The sequence below is a fragment of the Hordeum vulgare genome, chromosome 5H, assembly GCF_904849725.1.
Source record: "Hordeum vulgare subsp. vulgare chromosome 5H, MorexV3_pseudomolecules_assembly, whole genome shotgun sequence".
Classification (NCBI taxonomy): Eukaryota; Viridiplantae; Streptophyta; class Magnoliopsida; order Poales; family Poaceae; genus Hordeum; species Hordeum vulgare.
The window spans coordinates 540075059-540088643 of record NC_058522.1 but is presented as its reverse complement, the minus strand read 5'-3'; the positions used below and the strand labels follow the sequence as shown (position 1 = coordinate 540088643).

The 13585-nt window shown below is 45.7% G+C and overlaps 2 protein-coding genes across 3 annotated transcripts; one reads left to right on the top strand and one right to left on the bottom strand.

Annotated features, from left to right (window-relative positions):
* Positions 1-1895: 1895 nt before the first annotated feature.
* Positions 1896-7744, bottom strand: LOC123452545 (actin-related protein 7). Its single transcript, XM_045129207.1, has 8 exons — positions 7474-7744; positions 7138-7362; positions 5402-5543; positions 3813-4057; positions 3421-3604; positions 2572-2639; positions 2314-2483; positions 1896-2210 (listed from the first exon to the last, which is right to left on the bottom strand). The coding sequence occupies exons 1-7, from the start codon at positions 7549-7551 to the stop codon at positions 2331-2333; spliced, it is 1095 nt and encodes a 364-aa protein (XP_044985142.1). The 5' UTR covers positions 7552-7744; the 3' UTR covers positions 1896-2210; positions 2314-2330.
* Positions 7745-7910: 166 nt separating this feature from the next.
* LOC123452544 (pentatricopeptide repeat-containing protein At5g14080) lies at positions 7911-10746 on the top strand. 2 transcript variants are annotated; one of them, XM_045129206.1, is made up of 3 exons: positions 7911-9441; positions 9527-9947; positions 10245-10746. In XM_045129206.1, exons 1-2 carry the CDS (start codon positions 7911-7913, stop codon positions 9832-9834), a joined length of 1839 nt encoding a protein of 612 aa, XP_044985141.1. In that variant the 3' UTR covers positions 9835-9947; positions 10245-10746. The 2 variants fall into 2 exon arrangements, with proteins under 2 accessions (XP_044985141.1, XP_044985139.1); XM_045129204.1 differs by having other exon boundaries at positions 9527-10058.
* Positions 10747-13585: the final 2839 nt, after the last annotated feature.

The following is a 13585-nucleotide window of genomic DNA, read 5'->3' as shown; positions in this document are numbered from 1 at the left end:
TGTGTGGGACAACATGTATCGGCTCTGACTCTAGTATATCGTTGAATTTCAACTAGTTTCAAAAACTTATCGAACATCCCACATTTTGACTATTGTTGTATTAGGGTATTTGCATGTTATCAATGAATGAATCATGTGATTTTGTATAATTATATGAGTGTTGCGGGCTTAAGAAGAAGAAAAAAGAGGGCGGACATTTAGGGGGGCGGGGTCCGATGGCCGGCTCCTGCATTTGTGTTCGTGGATGGGTCCGGACTAGTCCGCGGACAAATACGATGTCTGTTCTGGGGATCGACGTTGCATATGCCCTAATAATGTGCCATTGCGAACTCAAAAAATAATAATTGTGCAATTGTGTGATGTGTAAGTGCGCGTGCGGGGTAAGTAAGGCCCTGTTTGGAACCATAATAGATTATGATAATCTAGATTATGAAGATAGATTATATAATCTGGTTTATAAAAATAATCTAGGTGACCATGTTTGGAGGCCAGATTATATAAACTGTAATCCAGGTTTTACATTGCATAATGACCTGTCTGCCCTTTGTTTTTTTAAAAAAAGAGGAGGGTGACGGTGGTAGGAATGTAATTATCTCCAACTTTACAAGGGTAATGGGTCATTAGCAATCCATAATCTGATTTTTGCTGGTATAGAGTAGATTATGAGTTTTTAATAATCTATCCATCTAGTTTATATAATCTACATCATAAGCTGTCCTGTTTGAAGACAGAATAGATTATAAAAACTGAATTATATAATCTAGGTGATTCCAAACAGGGCCTAATATTAGAAGCTGGCAGTGCACTTAGCAGCTCTGTCCTAGTATTATACTTAGCCCGACAAGGAGTAAGACGGGTCTGTTTTGACAGGACGAAACCCAGAGCCACATGACGGGCATGCTTAGCCAGAGCACGCCCCTAACAAACATACGGATCCCACCAGAGACAAGATCGACAAGTTCCATTGGCCACACACACCACACATGACACCGCACGGCCCCTAATCTCTGCACCACGACCGCATTAATCCGAAGGCCAACAATTATTCGGGTTGGACAGGCGACCGCGAGCAGCTTTTGCTGGGCGCCAGATCGACGACGCAATGCAGCCCCGAGACCAAGATCCTGCTGGGCAGACACGGCGGCGCGTCATGTCGCTGTCGGAGCTCCATCATCAGGGAGCTGCTCATTATGGAGGTTAGCACAGTGCTAGCTTTTTCCCTTGTATGGCTGGACAGCCACGCACTCGCTCGCTCACAGGTCGTGGGGCTCCAGCTAACCGGATGAATGGAATTGAAGCCATGGCACGTCACAACGACATGCATGTTACTAGCCCGTGGCGGTAAAAAAAACCTCGTTCTCCTTCACTGCTGAGCGCTGACAGGAGGGCGAGGTGAAATCGGTCGAATGAATGAACTGGCTGCTGACACGAGGCGAGGGCGAGCCGGTCACGCACTGTGGATGAGACTTTGGCGGCTTCCCGTTGGATGGATGTCGCAGGAAGGGCCGGGCCTGTCCGTGCAGGGCACTGTAGGAACCATTAACTGGAGCTTGGCCATGTCAGGAGATGTCCGGGGTCCGGACGGTATGTATGTATGTAGATCAGACCATCAATTTCTACCAGCTCGGACGACGACATCAATTCCCACCAACTTCTACTCCACACGACGCAGAGAGAGAGAGAGAGAGAGAGAGAGGCCGTACGTCCAGAGAGCATGAACCACCTGCGATGCCCTGGACTCGTTGCCTGCCGCCGGCGTCCACAACCAGCGCAGAGCGTGTGGGTTCACGATCAACCTCCGGCGTCCAAGTACGCGGCGCTGCTCACGCAACACTCTATGCCGCTACACAAAGGACGCTCACGTTTCCGTAGGGTTCATTGCAGGGATAAAAACATTGCGGTGCACATCGCGAGCTAACTATTTTCCAACGGTGCGACACACGTACAATGGGCTAGCTCCTAGCTAGCACACCCCTACTAGTAAAAAATAGACGCCAATCTTAGATCCTACTCAATCTGCGAATGGATAGCTAGGTAAGCTAGGTAGCAACGACACGTCTAAACCATAGCCAGAGGCCATGAATAGCCCCTCTCTCTCTCTCTCAGAGACGCGCAGCATAAGACGAGGAAGGACACCACACCACACCAGTGCCAGTGCCGCCGGCCCCTACACGCAGTAGAGCTTTGCTGGTCCGAGCGTACGTACGCGCCTGCATATGCAGCAAACACACGTCATTCATCCGTTGCCAACACGTACGAGTGCGGTGTGTGTGACACACGAAGCATCCTGTGACTTGAGTAAAGAGCGCAGACCTGCGGTTCGTTCTCGGTCAGAAGCACTTCTTGTGGACGATGGACGGGCCGGTCTCGTCGTAGTCGCCCTTGGTGACGTGCTGGTTCTGGGGGAAGACCACCTTGGCCAGGATCGCGCCGCCCAGCCACGCCGAGTGCCGCGCCAGGTCCTCCGGCATGTACTCCGGCGCCTGGAGGACGGGATGCAGGTTAGTAACTGGGCACGCGGAGAGCAGGAGCGCCGCGGTTCAGGGAGAGGAGAGAAGAGGTGGTTATTACCTTCACAAGAGTAGGGCGGATCGCTGAAGCAGACAGATTTGCTTCTCTCTGAAACCTGTCCTCGAAACCTTCAGAAAAGTAAGCAAAGAAGCAGTCAGTTATCTAGGAGTAGGTTATTACTCATGGGTTAGGATGTGTAAATTGACGAAATCAATATGAGCATAAGCAAAGGAAGCGATGGGAAAGAAAATTGCAAGGCACCAGTCGTGCTATACAAAGAAGCTTGCGCAAAGCAGCCTGTAAGTAATAATGACCTATGTCGGTAAGGCATCCTAAGGTGAACACCCACCTAATGGCCTAAGATGGGCAAAATTCTAAGGCGCTGCCTGGGCGCCTTGGGAACAATGGCTATAATCAGCATTACTAGCCAACAGCTCTTCCAAAATGCTCTGCCACACATTTTCAGCATAATGTTGATTGTGTTATCTGCGTATCCACACGGACACTAACAGGAGTACAAGATATTCCTGAGTCCTACATAAGATTCTCATTTCTTTCCAAGGAAATGGAATCCCCAGGTCCCAACGCCATGGCTTCTCAAATGAGGGAAACTCCAAACTGGCCCTGTTTCTTCCGTTCAGGGACATAGTATACAAACAAACTAGACCATTGCTGCATAAGTCACACGCCACTAGCATTCAGACAATCAATTCATACAGCATGCACATGCATTCAGAATGTAGTTTTTCGAAAGCATATATTATCATCCATAAACAGTAAGCCTAACAGCTTACTAGTATTTATAGCTAATAGTTGGCATGCATTTTCCATGTACAGTAGAACATAAGATTGACAAACCCAAGAGTTCTAACCAAGAAAAAAGCATCTTGCAGAGGAGTAATAACTAACCAGTCATAGATGCAGTGCCACCACATAACATAGTGTTCTCAAGCAGTTGCTTTTGGTACTCCGATGCGACGTTTGAAACACTAGTAATTAGCTGGTGGACAATACCATAATCTTCTAAGCCCAAGATACTTGGTTGAAACAAAGCTTCACCAACTATATAGCGCTCTTTTTCAATTGTTATAACCTGGACGAAAAAGTGTTTAGAGAACAGTGGTTCTATACATTCAGGGTGATAAATAAACACCAAAGCACTTGATCAACCTAAGGATGATGATTCAGATAACTATCATGCATTTTATAAAGAGAGAAATTGCACACTAAGCGCTCTCCATAAATGTAAAGGAACAGCACATCATTTACACCAAAGCAGGGTAACATAAGTAATAACAAACCTGTCCATCTGGAAGAGTGTGAGTTTCTGGCTGGCATGTGCTCGCTATAGCTTCAAAGGCTAACTGATCTTCTGTGCAGCATGCATACTGCTCTTTCAGCCTCTCAACATCAGAGATATCAATGTTTACTGATGGGTTGGACTTCTTTAGCTCTTGCGCAAATAGGTTTGTCAAGTCAGTTCCTCCAATCTCAAATCTCTTCGATGCTACGTGTTGAACAGCACCTTCACAAACTGGAGCAATATCTGGTAACATAGAGAGAAACCGTCAATACACTAGAAGCTCCGATTGAGACATGTTTGTCAAAATACAATAGAAGGGCACTTATAAAAATTTATCCCATTTAATTTAAAGAACAAACTGGGCAGCCAATGCTCAACAGAATTATTCCCCTTTAAGGACAGGTCTCAATATATCTATACAAGTGGTTGGCTTGATATCGCTGTATCGTGCTGCAGAATCTAGTTAGTTGGCTTGGTTTTACTGTATTGTGCTGCAGAATCTAGTTAACTGGCTTGGTTTTACTGTATTGTGCTGCAGAATCTAGTTAGCTGGCTTGGTTTTACTGTATCATGCTGCAGAATCTAGTTAACTGAAAGAATCTAAACTAGTCCAACTGAAATATTTATGTTCTGATTGTAACGAAGGGGGAGCCAAGTACCCCAACTTATTAACATATCTAAAAATAGTTTTAAAAAAAGCTCCTGAGGAAAAAAGGAATCAAAATGCAACTCATGAACCAATACAAATATAAAGCAGTTGTGAAGCACAATTACAACTAACATCTCAAATAATCAACAAATAAACTAATAAATGGAACTTGTTCGTGGATTAAGACTACTAGTATTTCTTCACAAGCCCACGAACAATCCATACTGATTTCTTGTGTTAACTGTACATATATACTGGATTATAAAGCTAATACAAAAATCTATTTATTGGTGACAAACCACACAAAAATATGTTACATTAACTCCACACCTTGTGACCAAGAGGGAGGAACCCTATTTGGGTTAGAACTACAGAAGAAGATGAACAAACCGTTCGAGTAAACAAGGATGTCTTTTGAAAATAATAAAGCTGCAGAGAGAAATGATCTTCTGATGAAGGAAATGTGACAATGTGACACAATATGTACAAATTACACACACCAGAAGACAAGACTGAAACATTTGAAATACAAATCATGGTGGGTATACTATACTAGTGACTGAAGAGGGTTAACATAAGCATCATTGCAATACCATTTAGAAGAATTTCTGTCATCCCTGTATGATGTTCTTGCAATGTGCTTACAGATCATCTATCACTGGGTGACAATTATGTTGCACAAATTTTGAGCTCAAAAGGGAATGCATGTTTTCCCAGCAAGTCTTCGATATGTGCTGGTTTTCACCAAGGTTATTCTAGAGTGAGTAAGTAAAAGATACTGAACGGAGTATTAAACATAAAATCACCAAACCAAAGAAACATAAAGTCAATAGCTTCAGAACAGATATCATATCATACAGATGTTACACAAAGGTCACATGTGAAATCAACAGAGCCGCAATACAAATTCAAGATACAACTGGATTTGGTGATATTACCTATTTTCCCATGTCCAATGTCAACCGTACAACCCGAAATGCGGCCAACAGCATAAAGGGACAGGACAGCCTGTTCAGAATCATAAAATCCTGATACGTTGAATTTTTCGAACATAAGTTGCACTAATTGCTCCCGGAGAGCCTGCAGAGAACATGACAGAATTGGAGAATTAGAACCAAATGCAAGACCAAAACGATTGGTAAAAGCAATGCATTAGCTGTACTAAAATATGGATAATGTTAACAGGAAAAGATTTAGCAAACAATCAAGAGATATATTGTATTACAGATTCAGAATTGTGAAAATTTATTTAGGTGGCATTGCAAAGGCTTCTGAAAATACATATACATTTTCTACTTTTACTAAACTAACCATTTGAGAGCATTCTTTTTCATAGCAGAAGTAGAACTGGAAAAGACTTCCACAACTAACTTGATTATATAGAACAGCACAACAATCAAAAGCTGGTCCTTCAAAATTTATGAAGCCTGTAACAAATCCACAACCTTAACGATCGAGGAAAAAGTGGTATGTATTAATATGGCCTGAGTCTTTTTTTCCTTTTGGCCTTATATTATCATAGCAAGGAATGGTGTATGCTAGCCTTCAGACTATACTTTAAATGCTACATCATGCAATATCTGCCACTGTTATAATTTCATTTAATTCCAATGATATCAACATGGAAAGCACTGGACCAGGAAGACTACTGGGAACTATATGTTGGTAATTTCCAATTGATACAGCTGCAGATAACCTGTTCAAACTAAAGTCTAGGGGTTGTCCGGTTTGATGCCTAGCCAAGTCACGCCTAACTCTAGTCATGAAACAGTCATGAGTTTGCTTCATCGCCACAAATGAGAATGTGACTTACTGCCCTTTTCTTAGCCTCCTGGCCCACTTGTTAAAGACTCGGCTCCATGGGCAACTTTACTGAATTTGCGGTAGCCATTTTGTCAGAGAAACTTTTTGTGGCAAGGTTGGCCACAAATATAACATACAATAGAATTTATACATGCACATCAAAATTGACCCCAAGCTTGAATTGTACAGTAAGATTCAAAAGTAAACCGAAATACAGAAGTATTTCACACTAAAACTCCCAAATTGGGCATGTGGCTCACAGTAACCATAGAAAATTTTAATATATCACTTGAGGATGTAGCAGATGATTTTAATATATCAACAGGAAGGATTTTTAGGTGATGGTTGAAAATGTGACCTCATGGTTAGCGCAAGCTGCTTTGCATATAATCTGTATTTTCTTCTTTTCACTTTGTTTTTGTCAGACCGTCTCAAGTTTGCAATCATCGTGCATATGCACCTTTTGACAATGGTATTGCTCGGGTGGGCCTTTGCCTCACATAGTCCCTTGACCATAGAAATGGACTTCCGCAAGGGCTCAGTTGTGAAATGTGGACTATAGAGTATTTTCTTTGGATTGTATATCATATGGACCTATATTCTAGAGGAATTGAGCCTGCCCACAAAAGGAATAGCTAATGTCATTTAGGAATAACCGATCCATAGTCCCTTGTTGGAATTTCTAAGTTAGTGTGTCAACACTCAACAGCCAAGACCACACAACTCAGACCCAATTAATCCTGGAACCTAGCAAAACTGAACCCTCAACTTTTACCTGATCCAATGTTGTGTTAATTTCTAACAAGGCTATTAGGCACCACGGGATTTAAAACGAGCTTTGAAGTGAAGCAGGGAGGGCAATGGCAGCGACCTTGGGCGTGAAGAGCGGCTCGGTGAAGAGGATCTGGCCCTCGTCCCCCATCTCCCACCCAATGTTCCTGTAGAGGACGTAGCTGAGCAGGTCCTCCATGGCGTCCCAGTCCTTGACGAAGCCGCGCACCACCGGCTGCACCACCTCCTCCACCACCGCCGCCGCCGCCGCGCCGTCGGCCTGCTCGCTCTCCTCCGCCTCCGTCTTCATCTTCGAGGGCATCACCTGGCCACAAACACGCACACGCATCCAACAGGGTGGGGTCACGCATGCGCATAACGCCCCGCGAAAATCTCCAGCGAATCGACGGGGAGCGAAGGAGATCTGGCGACTCACCAGCCCGGGCGCCTGGTCGGGCAGCGCGATGCCCGCCTTCAGCAGCTTCGACCCCGCGTCGACGACCACCGCCTCCATGGCCGGCGGCGGGTAAAGGCGGGGGAGCTCCGACTCCGCGGCGGCGGCGACGCGGGGCGCTAGGGTTTCCGAGGATTTTTGAAAATTTTCGGCCTCGCGGGAAAGGGATGGAGAGGTATTGGAGGATTTCGCGGAGGAGGAAGCTCTCGTCTCGCGGCACCGCAGAGAAGATCTTGCTGCGGCCGCAGGGCGGAGCGGGTGACTGGCGTGGCGAGCGTCGAGAGGCCGGTTACGTGTTCCTGAATTACGCCTTCGAACAATGAAAGTGTACTTGGCTTTACGCTTTCCATCGTTTAATGTGGGTCAGTGAGCGTGAGGGGGCACACGCGGGTTCGCGCCACACGGCTGTCGCTGCCGGCATGGCCCCACCGCGGTCCGCCCGGCGCCTGCTCCTCCTCCACCGCCTCGCCGCCGCGCGGGGCGTCTCCGCCCGGGCCTACCCGCCGCCCTCGGCGCCCACCTCGACGCCGGAGGCCTTCCACGCGCACCTCGCGTCGCTCGCGGCGCCCTCCCGGGCGGGCAACCCGGCCACGCTCCCGTCGCTCCTCGCCGCGCTCTCCCGCGCCCGCGCCGCGCGGCTGCCGCTCCTCCCGGCCACCCGCGCGCTCGCGGCCTCCGCGCTCCTCCGCCACGGCCGCCTCCCCGACGCGCTCGCGCACTTCGGCCTCCTCCCGGACTCCGCCCCGCTGCCCGCGCCGCTCTGCAACTCCCTGCTCGCCGCGCTCGCGTCGTCCGGGTCACTCGCTGCCGCGCGCAGGGTGTTCGGCAGAATGCTAGTTAGTTCTGCCGAGCTAGACACTGTCGGCTTCGGGGTGTTTGCAAAAAATGTGGGCAGGACGGACGGGCTGGACGAGGTCCTGCGGCTGGTGGACGCGGTGCACCGTCGGGAGGGCTTGATCAACAAGTCGGTTGTCGCAGCGATGGTTGTCGATGGTCTGTGTCGGGAGCGGAGGATAGAGGATGCTTGGCGGGCTCTGGAGGATATGAGGTTACGTGGATGGAAGCCGGATTTTGTGGCGTACAGGATTGTGTCCGAGGGGTTCAGGATAGCAGAAAGGGCAGAGGAGGAAGGGAGGATCTTGAAGCAGAAGAGGAAGCTCGGTGTTGCACCAAGGAAGGTGGACTACAGAGAGGTTTTGCTTGCGTTGGTGTCCAACAGGCAGATCTCTGACGCGAAGGAGATGGCCGAGGCGATTGTATTAGGCGATTTCCCAATTGATGACGATGTGTTGAATCTCTTGGTTTGCTCGGTGTCCGAGGTTGATGCTGATGCTGCCATCATGTTCTGCATGTTCATGATAGGCAAGGGGAGATTGCCAAGTATAGAGATGCTTGTACAACTTTGCGAGAGCCTTTGCAAGAATGGCAAGGGCAATGAGATGTGGGAGATGTTTAGAGTGCTTTTGGATAAGGGCTATTGCACGAGTGAGAGGGAGTATCATTTGGTGGTGTCATTCTTGGGCAAGGCAGGGAAGGTCAGAGAGGCATATGATGTGATAAAGGAGATAAAAAGGAAGAAGCTAGATCCTGGCATTTCATCATACAATTCTCTCATGGTAGCACTCTGCAGAAATGACCTCCTTAGGCCTGCTAAGAAGCTGTGGGATGAGATGTTCACCAGTGGGTCTAGTCCAAATCTGCAGACCTACAATATACTTATAACAAAATTTGCAGATATTGGTGAAAGTGAACAAGTCCAACAGCTGTTTGATCACATGGTCCAGAAAGGAGTGACCCCAGATAGTACAACATACACATCAGTCATTACTATGTTGTGCCAAGAAAACAAATATGAACAGGCTGAGGAGATCTTCAACAAATCTGTAGCGCAGGATCCTAAACTAGCTAGTTCAGTGTTAACTGTCTTTATTATTGTACTCTGTAAACAAGGTATTCCTGTCCTCGTTATTAGTACGCTTGCCGTTTTAGTTATTCTGTTATCTCCTTGTAAATGTCGCCATTGGAATTTTTTCAGGTGGCTTCAAAGCAGCATTGGGTGTTATGTCAAGTCTGCCATCCACTATTGAGAGCTCGAATTCACATGTCATTCTGTTGAAGTGCCTAACAGATGTTGAGGAAATAGAAATGGCTTCTGAGCACATAATGTGGATTAGACGCTACTGCAGCTCTGCTTTTCAGAATATAATGAATGAACTCATGGCTTCTCTTTCCACTTCTGCTAGCCTTCAACCTGTCAGGAAGTTGGTCTGTTATTTACATTCTCAGGGGCTTGTTAATGAAGTTGGCCCATGGATGAAGTTGATAGAAGATGATTATGCTTGAACCATAGTTTCAATAGTCATATCATAATACCGCTTGTCCATTTTGCCAAGAATGTCCGAACTGTCTTGAGACTATTGGAGGTCAACCTTGAGCGCATTAATGCAGAAAATGAGGTTGATACTTCCCTGTCATGCATTGAGCTCTCAGAATTACGAATGAAAAAATGACCGGAGATTTTTTAACAAAGATCTGCTTAGTGCTGATCTATTCTGAGCAATCCTGAGGTCTCATTTCTTTCGCATTGCCATTTACTGTAGATCCTTAGTATCCGTATTCTAATGATTATGTGACTTCCGTAATTTTGTGCCATCATTTTCCATTTTTTGCCCACAATTATCATCAAGACAAAGAATCTAGCACCATATTGTGGGGAAATGATTCATCTCAGCTCCAGTTTTGTCTGATTGCAGGTTTTGGGCTACTGTTCTACTTTGCTCCTATTGCAGGATAAATCTGGTGTTTGTTGGTCTTATGCTTGGCTGGTATGATGTGGAGATGGTTCGGGATTACAATGAGCAAGCATAATGAAATCTACCTTCATCCGAGGAAACAGTTCATTATAATGGTTCTGCCGATGGCGGTGATAGTGGATCAGAATGAGTTATGATGGCGTCCTACATTGTATCTGAGGCCCCTGTTGTGGATTCAGATTGATTTATGTCATGAAAACAAGCGCGCATGCTGCACTCCGTTTTTGAATTGTGCGTCGAGTTTCTCTCGTTTGGCCAGATATTCTCTGATTAAGAGTGTTCTGTCGCCATTTTAGATGGCTCGGTAGATTGTCCATAGATGCTCATAGGTATGGTTCTGGGTTTAACCCCATCTGTTACTGGAGCATGTTGTATACTTGTGTCATCTTCATTGACTGAAGCACCAGTTAAAACCATTGTGAAAAAAAGAAGATTTGTATAATTCTGTAGAGCGATTAAATAACAAAACTCTAAATGTCCTTGTATTGGATCTTCCATAACAAGCCCATAGCATACACGCTTCATCACTCCAGTACACCGTCAGCTCAAGAGACCTGCCTAGTCCGTCATACTCCCTTCGTTTCTAAATATTTGTTTTCTTTAGAGATTTCACTACGTATGAATGTATATAGACATAATTTAAAGTATAGATTTACCCATTTTGCTCCGTAGTTGAATCTTTGAAAAAACAAATATTTGGGAACGGGCGGAGTAAATCACAACCAGGCCACATCACCCAGGCGAGATGATGCTTTCCTCATACAGTATGGTGTCCGTTGAGCATGTGATGTAGTCATAGACCATGCTGCTGCCACTAAATATGTCCCGGACGTCACCGGTTGCTAGGTTGTATGCACACAACCTGGAAGACTTTTCAGTTGAGCCAACCAGTAGGGTCGTACAAGGAGGTGTTAGATATAATCCCGTAGGATTAAGCGGACCGGATCTTAACGCCTAGAAATTAGATCACCTAATAAAATAACCAGAGGAAAATATTAGGGTTCTTACCACCAATGAAAGAGGCCATTGGTGTAGTCGATGTGAAGTCCCGTGCCTACTCATTGCAGACGTGATGCAGGCTCGGGGCAGACAGTCGCAGCGGGTAGCGGCGTCCCTCCGGACACCACCGGCACTGCCCTCGAATAGGGGTAGAGCTTGGAGATGATCTTCCCGTCGTGCAGCGCTCCCCCAGATCGGTTAGGGCTTTAGGGATGTTGGGAGCAATAGTAGACCGTACGTGAATAGATCTCGCACGCACGTGCCGGCTGCTCCCCACCCTTTTATGTGCGCTAGCGACAGGGGACCAAAACCACGTTGGTTAGGGTGCCCCCGATCAGGGCGCTTCTGTTGTGACGAGGGAAACGTTCGTTGGACCGTGGCCCCTCTCTTTCACGTTACTTTATGTTTATCCTTTATCTTCATTTTTCTTTCTTTCTTTTCTCTATAGCCCGTTGGGCCTTAGATCAAATACCAACATTCTCCCCCTTGATCGTTAGGCTCATTAACTTTTGTCCATTCTTCATAGGAATGATATACCAGAGTAGGGTGTTACAACGATAAATGAAATGCCATTGAACCGCCATACTCATAGCACTCATCCTATTTCTAAGCGGAATACATATTACTTAATGGGGAGTGATTATATTAGTGGTCCCATAATTCCAGAATCAAGAGGCTTCCAATAACCCCATGCCGGCTACATGCTCACGAAATATATTGGGTGATAAGTCTTTAGTGAGCGGATCCGCAAGCATACGTGTCGTACTGATATGCTTAACATTAATAGTTTGATCCTGGACTCTATGTTGAACAACACGATACTTTAGGTCAATGTGTCTGGCAGCAACACTTAACTTGTTGTTATTGGCATAGAAAACTGCGTGTTCATTATCGCAGTACAATGTGAGTGGTTTGGAAATGCTGTCAACCACCTTAAGTCCGGGAAGGAAATTCTTTAGCCATACAGCCTGCCCAGTGGCCTCAAAACATGCTATACACTCTGCCTGCATCGTAGATGAGGCAACTGTCGTTTGCTTGGAGCTTTTCCACGATATGGCTCCACCAGCAAGTGTGAATATATAACCTGACGTGGATCTCTTGCTATCCACACACTTGGCAAGATCAGAATCTGAGTAACCAATAACTTCCACGTTATCGGACTTCTTATATGTAAGCATGAAATTTGTAGTACCTTGCGTATAACGCAAGACTTTCTTTGCGGCCTTCCAGTGGTCCTGTCCTGGATTAGATTGGAATCTGCCAAGCATCCCGGTTACGAAAGCTAAGTCAGGGCGTGTACACACTTGAGCATACATGATGCTTCCGACAGCCGAAGCATAGGGAACCGTCTTCATCTCATCAGCTTCATTTTGGTTCCTTGGACATTGGAATGTCCCAAACTTATCACCCTTGACTATGGGGGCGGGTGTGGAAGGGCACTTATGCATATTGTATTTCTTTAGTACTCTCTCAAAATATGCCTTATGTGATAGTCCCATTGTTCCGTTGGAGCTATCTCGATGAATCTCAATACCAAGGACATACGAGGCGAGATCCTTCGTGTCAAAATTTGAGGACAAAATTCTCTTGATCTCTTGCAGCATATCTCCATCACTGCAAGCCAACAGAATGTCATCCACATATAAGACTAAAATTGTGAACCTACTGCCTTTGAATTTAACATATATGCAGTTGTCCACTTCATTTTCTTTAAAACCAAAAATTCTAATAACCTTGTCGAACTCTAGGTACCACTGCCTTGAAGCTTGCCTCAAGCCATATATGGATTTCTTTAAACGACATGCCATATGTTCTTTTCCTTCCATGACAAAACCTTCAGGTTGAGTCATGTAGACTTCTTCTCTTAAGTCACCATTCAAAAATATCGTCTTGACATCCATTTGATGCAGCTCTAAATCATAATGAGCTACAAGTGCCATGACTATTCTGAAAGAATCCTTTGTCGACATAGGCGAGAAGGTTTCCTTATAATCGATCCCTTATCTTTGTGTAAAACCCTTTGCTACAAGTCTCGCTTTGAACCTTTCAACGTTCCCTTTGGAGTCATATTTGGTTTTGTAGACCCATTTGCAACCTACCCTTTTGGCTCCATCGGAAACTTCTACTAAGTCCCAAACATCATTCAAGCTCATAGATTTCAATTCATCTTCCATGGCAACCATCCATTTGGATGTGTCTTCACTTTTAGTGGCTTCTTTATATGAGGTCGGATCTTGTGCCTTCCCAATGTCATTTTCATCCTCACGCATGAGAGTGACATA

Coding starts and splice junctions, on each gene's coding strand:
- LOC123452545 (XM_045129207.1), bottom strand. CDS start 7,551: ATGGAGGCGGTGGTCGTCGACGCGGGGTCGAAGCTGCTGAAGGCGGGC. Junction 2,640..3,420: donor TGGCACTGCATCTATGACTG/GTTAGTTATTAC, acceptor ACTTTTCTGAAG/GTTTCGAGGACAGGTTTCAG. Junction 2,484..2,571: donor TCCGCCCTACTCTTGTGAAG/GTAATAACCACC, acceptor CCCGTCCTCCAG/GCGCCGGAGTACATGCCGGA.
- LOC123452544 (XM_045129206.1), top strand. CDS start 7,911: ATGGCCCCACCGCGGTCCGCCCGGCGCCTGCTCCTCCTCCACCGCCTC. Junction 9,442..9,526: donor TATTGTACTCTGTAAACAAG/GTATTCCTGTCC, acceptor GAATTTTTTCAG/GTGGCTTCAAAGCAGCATTG.